A 10,000-nucleotide genomic window follows, 5' to 3' on the forward strand; every position below is an offset into this window, starting at 1 on the left:
GTTAACTAACTAGCACTAAACTGTTCGCACTAACAGTTTACCTAACTTGATGACACTACGAATTTGTCGTCTGTATTTTAACAACGCTGCAGCTTTGCGAAATGGTCTTAAGAGTTCTATGAATTCCGACAGTCTTTAAGTCCGTGAACATGTCAAGGCTAAGTCATGATCTGAGATTGCATGAGAAAGCCAGGAGGGGCAGGTGTGAGCGGCGAGCCTGTCTGTGTGTGTGTGTGTGTGTGTGTGTGTGTGTGTTACTAGACAGAGAAAACAGCCAAGGTCTGCGTTATTGTTTTAGTGTGGCGGGGGAAAAATACTTTTGCTGTCAAAAACAATCATTTTCAACTGCAAACAAGAAAGACTCATCAAGTCATGTGTTTCAAGTCTAAGTCAAAAGGAGTCTTTTAGCCATGCAAATTGCAAGTCCTAAAAATGGCGACTTGAGTCCTTCCCCCACCTCTGATGTTAACACAGGAACATGTCACGTGTGGTCCTACCAGATGTCAGCCTTTCTGCCGTAGCCCTCACCACTGATTACTTCTGGGCTCATCCAGTAGGGCGTGCCGGTGACAGACTTGATTCCCGTCCCTGACAGACAAATGGTCTGCAGCCTCCGACTGGCCCCAAAGTCACCCAGCTTGACGTTTCCTACAGAGTCTCGGAGGATGTTGGCCCCTGAAGACAACAACTTTTAAACTTTCTTCCTTCTCTCTATCTCCAACAGACTTAATCAGCAAAAGCAAACAAAACAGCAACATTTTAGATCAGCTTTTATACCGTTCACTATTCACTTATATAGCAACTCTCCACTGTGCGCTATACTGTACTTCTGGAAACTGTGCAAACATTTTATACATATTACATATGTACAGTCTATATCAATTTTAAAATACATACAATTTCTTGCAACGTATATATTGGGTGTAATATTACATATAAATCATTACTGTATACTAGGGCTGCACGACATTGGGAAAAGAATGGAACCCTCCTACTTGAACAAAATAGGCTCCAGCACGCCCGCGACCCTAGTGAGGATAAGCGGTACAGAAAATGGATGGATGGATGTTTGTAGCTCTCTGTTAATGAAGAAAAGGCCTCTATCGTTTTAATAATAATTTGATCAAATCCAAACTTTTCCATGAATCTAAACAAAAATTTCCATTGAACTGAATCAAAGGCGTTTTGAGCATCTTAATTTATAGGTGGGATTTTATTTTGGTTTATGTCTAATGATATGTAAAGATCTAATGCTATCATGTGTTTGACGGGATGAGACAAATCCTGTTTGGTCTGAATTATGATAATACCAGGTATTTTTTTTCCAGTCTTTTAGCAATGATTGAAGTAAACACTAATTGGTCCTATAATTTGCAAAATCCAGTTTATCTCTCTCTCCCTTAGGTATTACTGATAGAATTGACAGTCTTGCTTTTTTATTATTTATTTTCAACAATGGTGCCCTCCTTGGTCATCTCCCATGAAGTCCACTTTGGCTCAAACAATGTCGGCTGGTGCGATCGGACACCATGTACAGTGGAGGAAATAATTATTTGATCCCTGACTGATTTTGTAAGTTTACCCACTGACGAGACACAAACAGTCTATAATTATAATAATATAAATATAATATATTAATATAAAGATCAGCTGATCAGCGTTCATGAGTTGACACTGCAATCCTTACTATGATGTACAACATCAGTGCGTAATAATTGGGGGGAAATTACTAGCTTCATATAAAATCCCAACTTTGCCTTCTCTCGCTCTGACTCAACGCATTAAACGCTCACACACTCATTTAGTTTAGCACAGCGACTAAACACAATGTCCTAATTTCCTTTTTCGTACGCCTTATTTTCTCTCTTTCCTTTACCCTTAGTGTTATTTTTGTTTTTAGTTGTAGTTGTGTGTTTCATTAAATATACCATAAAATTCCACTTGTGGTCATATTTTGTGACATTAGTTTGAGTTTAACAATCAAATACAATTTTACGATAAACTGGAAGTAACGCAAACGTCACTCCCGGCTTATTATTTTATATTAAATTAATTACAATTCTTATTTCATACATAATCGCTACAATATTATCTCTTCAATTTGTCATCAATTTTAATCCTGCGAACACGTCCACGGAGGTTGGCTACATTCCCGTGGATCTTAAATTTCTGAAAATGTGCAACTGTAGTCACAGGAATATCAACCTGCTTGTAGTTGGTTTTATAGTCTTTACCTTTAACGTGCTGATCTAGAATTATCTATCTCCTCAGACAACTCTCTCCTTCGCTTCCTCTGGTCCATGTTGAGTGTGGTACACACCATGTCACTAAACAGCAGTGATTACTTGTCACAGTTTTACAGTAAACTGCAGCTGGGAGTGACAAATAAATAACTTGAAGCAAGAAGATTTTGCCTTTTTTAAAGAATGTTTTGAGAGCTTAAACTATTCACAGTACGATAATGATTGGTAGAATGATGTGCACAGTGCATGTTGGGTACCGGAGTTCTTTTGCCTGCCTACATCGCCAGGACATTTGCGATGTGACTTGCGCATGCGCACATCGCGATGATGATGATCAAACAATATATTGTGCATCCCTATTGTATATATTATCATTATTAGGGCTATTCACGAATCGGTGTTGAATTGAATTGGCATTCAAGCCTGCTGAAAAAGACGAATGCTGAATCAGACTTTTCGGATTCGAATCAAAGAATAACATACTACTTACCTTATTCTGACAAGAACCGCAACTGCTGCCACGCCGCATTTAATTCAAAAATACAAAATATTTCACGATTATTCGCCTTTGTTTATGGCCGACGCTAGGGCTGCACAATTAATCAAATTTTAATCGTGATTGCAGTTTAGGCTGCCACGAATAAATGAGCCTGATCGTCAGCGATTTTTACATTTGAAATGCGGGCACTGCTGCATATGAAAAGTGCTTCATTTGCAGCAGTGCCGGCAACCTCGTCTACCAGACACTCAGGGGCGAATGTATGGTTAAGGCTTCATTAGGGGCCTGCACCGTGCTCTGTGGCCAACTTCAAAATAAAAACTTGAAATGGCATTGATGTCCAATGTAGTAAATATATGAAGATTTTATTTTAAAGTTGGCCCTCGCAGTACGTTGGTGGAAAGGTGGCGTGTCACGGTAAGACACTATTAACAATCGTTGTAGCGGCTGCCTTGACTTCAACTTTTAGGCTGGCGTGACCGCAGTAAAAACAACACCAGGAGTAAACGGAGAAGGAAATCACAACTGTCGATTTCTTTGCAGTTTGTGACAGTGCACGACTGACTAATCAAGTAGAAAAACAAAGACTTACACTTCCTTAACAATTCAGTATATTGACGAGGATTTTTAAGTGAAAAGTCGCTGCTTACAGCCTAATTTTTTTTTATCCATTAACTGTATTTGCTCCCATTAAGTTGTAATTCGTGATTGTACTTGTAATTAGAATATTCCATTAGCCGTTAGTAAAGTAGAATTTTTTGGGGCACATTTATTTTTTATTATCATCTATCATTTATTCTTATTTAATGATTAATTTTTCTCTGAAAATTGTTACATAATCTTTTCATGAAAAGTAGTGCTTTAAAAATAGAGATTCTTCCCTAACGAACAATAATCGTGATTGCAATATTGATCAAAATAATCGCAATTATTATTTTGGCCATAATCATGCAGCCCAAGTCGACACCATTTGGACTTACTGCGCATAGTTTCTGCGCATGTACGCAGTTGTACCTACAGTCCTCCAGAATAATGACATTATTAATAATCATTATCATAATTATTATTATCATCATTATTATTATTATAGTTAAAGATTTTGTAATACAATTTTTTATTACTTTCTTCAAAGTCAGATGTTTACATACATACATTTCGTTAGTATTTGGTACCCATTGCCATTAAATTGTATGACTTGGGTCAAAACCTTTGGATATCCCTTCACAAGCTTCTCAATAGTTGACAGGAATTTTGGACCATTCCTCCTGACAGAGCTGGTGTAACTGAGCCTAGTTCGTTCCTTGCTCACACATGCCTTTGCAGGTCTGCCCATAAATTTTCAATAGGATTAAGATCAGGGCTTTACGATGGAAACTTCAAAACATTGACTGTTCTTCTTAAGCCACTTTGTAACCAGTTTGGCACTATGGCTTTAAGCCATTGTCCATTTGGAAGACCCATTTGCATTGAAACTTTAACTTCCTTGCTGATGTCTGATAGGGAGAGGAGAGACCCGGCGCATAAGAGTGAGGTGGCTCTAGATGGGATTGGAGAATGTTTCTTTGGGAATGACGGCTTCTTCCTTGCAGAGTGGCCTTTCAGCCCACGTCGGTACAGTACTCGTTTCAGTGTGGATAATGACAGACTCTTACCAGCATCTTCACAATGTCTTTTGGGTTTGTTCTTAGGTTGATATGCACATTTCGGACCAAATCACATTCATCTCTGGGACACAGAAACTGTCTTCTTCATGAGCAATATAATGGATAGACATTTACATGGTATTTATACTTATAATTGTCTTAACAGATGTGGCAAATTCAGGCATCTGGAAATTGCACCCAAGGATTAACCAAACTTGTGCAAGTCAGTCAAGTCTGTCTGATTTCCGATGATGTTCCACAAAGAAGAAGTGTGTTTCAGAGTGCTTAGTTTAAATACATCTACAGGTGCGTCTCTAACTCAAATGTTGACTCAGAAGCTTCAAAAGACATGATATCATCATCTAGGTTTTAGTGATCTTACTCTATGTAAACTTCTGACTTTGAATAAAGTCATGAAAAATACCCCCCCCCCCAAAAAAAAAAAAAAAAAGAAAAAATTTAATTATTCTGGAAATAAATTATTTTGGTAATTATAATTGACCTAAAACAGGAAAGGTTTCGTCTGATTTGATGTGTCTTTTTATATAGACTATGTAAACATCTGGTTTCAACTGTATCTATCTTTTATGCCACACCTTTGATATCCCTGTGAACGATCATGTTGCTGTGCAGGTAGGAAACCCCCTCAAGGATCTGCCTGGTGTAACGTCGTGTCACGTTCTCCGTCAGTGCACCGTAGGATTTCACCTGGTCCTTTATGGAACCCTGGAGACACAGGACAGCCTCAGTGGAGGATTCACAACCAAACACAGATTTTACAGAAAGCAAGCACTCACTCCAGGCATGTACTCCATGAAGATTGAGAGAGTTCGCTCCATGGAGTCTCGCAGACAACCATAATACTGGACGATGCGCTCATGGCAAAGGTTTTTCAACAGCTGGATTTCACACTCCAACGCACTTACCTCCTACTCAGGACCAAAGAACAATTCAATCATTACAGCCACAGTTAAAAGAAGAAAAAAGCCCAAAACTAAATTTCTGACCTTGCTCGTCTCTGGACTCTCTGGGTCAAACTGAACCTGTTTGACGGCTAGTTCCCGTCCAGTATCTGCATCGTAGCAAAGGAAAACCCGTCCGAAGGCGCCTTGCCCGAGTAGCTTCCCAAGCCGCCAGTTGGTCGGCGCTCGTGGAGCTGAACACACATACCATGTCATCAGGGTGGATCGTAACGCACTACATTTACTTAAGTAAATATCAGAAAAAAATTATACTTGTCAGCGTAGTTTTTATGCAACATACGGTTTGCGTTTACTTGTAGAGTTAATGGCCGAGTGGTTAGCACAGCCAGCTCACAGTTCTGAGGTTGGGGGTTCGAATCCAGGCGTGGGTTTCCTCTGGCTTGCTGCCACATTCCAAAGACATGCTTCTTAGGTTAACTCAAGACTGTCCATAGGTGTGATTATGAGTATTATTGTTTGTCTATATGCACACGGCGATTAGCTATGACCAGTCAATGGTCTCTAGCTAAAAGTCAGCTAGTCTAGGCTCCAGCTTACACGCAACACGAACGAGGAGAGAAAATGGAAAGAAAATGGAAGGATTTTTGTCAAGAAGAAGCACTATTTTTACTCCGTTACATTGAGATACATTCCGCTGGCTACCTTTATTTTTATCTATTATTGCTTGAGCGATCTATTTGTTTTGGCTTGTCAAGGAATCTTCTGTCAAATCTGTTTCGCCAATCCAACATAACCACGAGCTACATTTGAGTCTATTTGACTAATCAAAATGACCCAGGTAGTCACATGACGCCACACAAAGTGTCTGCGGTCAAACACAGAAGCAAAGTTTTCAAAGTGACTCATTTACGTGAAGCATGGCAGAAACAATTAAAGAAACAACAGCGTGCGAGGCACAAAACCTCTGGCCTCACATTCAATCTGTTTACTTTACAGACAAAAAGAGAAGCTACGTCATGCCCTGTCATCTGCGTCTGCCTAAAAATGTCGACATTTTATCCGACAGGAACTTTACTTGGAATTTGAGAAAACACGTTTGTAGATCAGGGGCATCCAAAGCTAAAAATAACATATGGCACAGCCCACAATGCTATTAAAATAAATTAAAAAATAAAATAAATTGGGGCACTTTGTTTAACACCTCTGACAACAACTATGACTATTACTACTAATAATAATAAATTGTTTTTATATGGAGATTTTCTAGAAAAGCAAAGATTACTTACAACTAAAATATTGACAAAAATTCGTAAAGCCCCAGTGAATAAAGATACATCAATTTCAGAATCAAAAATATTTCCTCCACTCTGTGCTCTGTGGCAAGGTCTCATTTGTGTTATCACAATAAGCCGCAAGTAATGACCGCTTTAAAAAAAAAAAATTCACCTTACTACTGCTTGATTTTGTTTGGGATCTGAAGGTGGAGATCTGCACAGTGCACGAGTGAATCTATTCTCGTCGGCTACAGAACCTTAAAATCCTGAAAGATCCTTGAGAGAGCCATTATCCTCTCATGGAGAAAACATGGAACAGTGGTGAACCTTCACAGGAATGGACGGCCTACAAAGATTACCCCAAGAGAAAAGCAATGACTCATCCAGGAGGCCACAAAGGAACTTAGGACAACTTCTAAAGAACTGCAGGCATCCCTTGCCTCAGTTAAGGTCAGTGTTCATGGCACTACAGTAAGGAAGAGACAATGCAAAAATGGCATCCATGGTGGAGTTCTTAGGCGAAAACCACTGCTGATCAAAATAAATGAGGCTTGTCTTACATTTGCAAAAAAAAAAAAAAAATCTGTATGATTCCCAAGACCTTTTGGGGAATATTATATGGACAGACGAGATGAAAGTCAAGCTTTTTGGAAGGTGTGTGTCTCGTTACATCTGGCCCACCATTTCAGAGAAAGAACATCATACAAACAGGCAAACATGGTGGTGGTAGTGTGATGGTCTTGGGCTGCTTTGCTCGTTCAGGACGTGTACAACATGCTGTGATTGATGGAACCGTGAAATCTGCTCTTTAACAGAAAATGCTGAAGGAGAATGTTCAGCCATCAGTTTGCGACCTCTAGCTGAAGCGCACTTGGGTTCTGCAGCAGGATAACGATCCAAAACACACTGGCAATACAAATTCTGAATGGCTTAAAAAAAACAATTATGGTTTTGAAGTGGCCTAGTCAAAGTCCAGACTTGAATCCGATTGAAATACAGTGACATGACCTTAAAAAGGACGTTCATGCTCGAAAACCCAACATTTCTGCTGAATTTAAACAATTCTGCAAGGAAGAGTGCGCCAAAATATCTCCACCAAGATGTGAAAGACTCATTCCCAGTTATCAGACACGCAAACACCAAAGGCATGAAAAAGGTGACCAAAAAAAAAGAAAAACATTGTAGGGGGGGTCTGTGGGGGATCCCCCGGGCCCCGCAGAGAATGTTTTGGATTTTAACATAAATTAAGAAGACTGAAGAGTACAATAAGGCAAAATCAACAAATTTTCTTCACGCAGAAAAACATTTATTTACACTGCTCAAGTACATGTTGCTGTAGAAATTTAAGATTTAAAATAAATTTGGATTTTAAATTAAAAATCCAGGACACAAGCAGCCGAAATGAGTTTTCTCCGCAGGGTGTCCGGGCTCTCCCTTAGAGATAGGGTGAGGAGCTCGGTCATCCGGGAGGATCTCAGAGTAGAACCGCTGCTCCTCCACATCGAGAGGAGCCAGATGAGGTGGCTGGGGCAATCTATTTCGGATGCCTCCCGGACGCCTCCCTGGTGAGGTGTTCCGGGCACGTCCCACCGGGAGGAGACCCCGGGGACGACCCAGGACACGCTGGAGAGACAACATCCTTCAGCTGGCCTGGGAACGCCTCGGGATCCCTCCCGGAAGAGCTGGATGAAGTGGCTTTGGAGAGGGAAGTCTGGGTGTCCCTGCTAAACCTACTGCCCCCGCGACCCGACCTCGGTTAAGCGGTAGAAAATGGATGGATGGATTAAATTGCCTTCATGGTAACGACGACCTTCCCAAAATGGTGGCCTAGATGGCCACCATTTTGGGACCCATCAGCCGGGTTGGTTTATCTAGTGGTAATACCTATGCCCGGGAAGCCCAATAGAAGACGCGTGAGGTTGTGACTTTCTTTTGTCGTTTGATGGGTGAACTAGACTTAAACGTCACTAGTGCTTAAATTATATTGGTGCAAACAGCGCCCAATGCAGAAGTCGAAGTCATAGTCTCGCGCACAAAATAGTTGATAAGTAATAATTTATAAATAAAAGTAGCGAGCGACATTTAGATCATTGTAACAGAGTAAAAGTACCGTTACCACGAGCTGTCATTGTTCAAGGACTACGAAACAGCCTATGACGACAGCGATCCCCCCCCACCAGGAAAAACTCATTGGATCTATACGATTCATGTACAGTGGGTACAGAAAGTATTCAAACTGCCTTAAATTCTTCACTCTTTTTTATATTGCAGCTATTTGCTAAAATCATCTAAGTTCATTTTTTCCATATTAATGTATATACAGCACCCCATATTGACAGAAAAAAAACTGAATTGTTGAAATGTTTGCAGATTTATTAAAAAAGAAAAACTGAAATATCACACAGCCACAAGTATTCAGACCCTTTGCTCAGTATTTTAAAGTACAAGGACCCTTTTGAGCTAAAACAGCCATGAGTCTTTTTAGGAATGATGCAACAAGCTTTTCACACCTGGATTTGGGCATCTTCTGCCATTCCTCCTTGCATATCCTCTCCAGTTCTGTCAGGTTGGATGGTGAACGTTGGTGGACAGCCATTTTCAGGTCTCTCCAGAGATGCTCAATTGGGTTTAAGTCAGGGCTCTGAATGGGCCATTCAAGAACAGTCTCGGTAGTTGTTCTGAAGCCACTCCTTCGTTATTTTAGCTGTGTGCTTAGGGTCATTGCCTTGTTGGAAGGTGAACCTTCGGCCCACTCTGAGGTCCTGAACACTCTGGAGAAGGTTTTCGTCCAGGATATCCCTGTACATGGCCGCATTCATCTTTCCTTCGATTGCAACCAGTCGTCCTGTTCCTGCAGCTGAAAAACACACCCACAGCATGATACTGCCACCACGATGCTTCACTGTTGGGACTGTATTGGAGAGTGCCTGGTTTTCTCCACACATGCCACTTACAATTAAGGCCAACCATTTCTATCTTGGTCTCATCAGACCAGTGAATCTTATTTATCACCATCTTGGAATCCTTCAGGTGTTTTTTAGCAAACTCCATGCGGGCTTTCATGTGTCTTGCACTGAGGACAGGCTTCCGTCAGGCTACTTTGCCATAAAGCCCCAACTGGTGGAGGGCTGCAGTGATGGTTGACTTTCGAGAACATTCTCCCATCTCCTGACTGCATCTCTTGAGCTCAGCCACAGTGATCTTTGGGTTCTTCTTTACCTCTCTCACCAAGGATCCCCCCCCCCCACCCCCCCGATTGCTCAGTTTGGCCGGACGGCCAGCTCAAGGTAGGGTTCTGATCATCCAAAACATCTTCCATTTAAGGATTATGGAGGCCACTGTGCTCTTAGGAACCTTAAGTGCAGCAGAAATTTTTTTGTAACCTTGGCCAGATCCGTGCCTTGCCACAATTCTGTCT

The 10,000-nt window shown here is 41.0% G+C and overlaps 1 protein-coding gene across 3 annotated transcripts in view; it reads right to left on the reverse strand.

The window, feature by feature from the left end:
* The window catches only part of map3k2 (mitogen-activated protein kinase kinase kinase 2), a 26,461-nt gene that overhangs the window by 2,198 nt on the left and 14,263 nt on the right, over positions 1-10,000 (reverse strand). Inside the window, exons 13-16 of one of the 3 annotated variants that reach the window (XM_061676370.1) lie at positions 5,393-5,541; positions 5,183-5,314; positions 4,982-5,111; positions 498-675 (exon numbers count right to left, since the gene is read on the reverse strand). In XM_061676370.1, coding sequence (XP_061532354.1) covers positions 498-675; positions 4,982-5,111; positions 5,183-5,314; positions 5,393-5,541 — 589 coding nt within the window. Of the gene's footprint in view, positions 1-457; positions 676-4,981; positions 5,112-5,182; positions 5,315-5,392; positions 5,542-10,000 lie in introns of all 3 variants that reach the window. The other 2 variants (XM_061676390.1, XM_061676379.1) reach the window with 2 other exon arrangements.

This window comes from Phycodurus eques, chromosome 1, assembly GCF_024500275.1.
Source record: "Phycodurus eques isolate BA_2022a chromosome 1, UOR_Pequ_1.1, whole genome shotgun sequence".
NCBI classification, from domain to species: domain Eukaryota; kingdom Metazoa; phylum Chordata; class Actinopteri; order Syngnathiformes; family Syngnathidae; genus Phycodurus; species Phycodurus eques.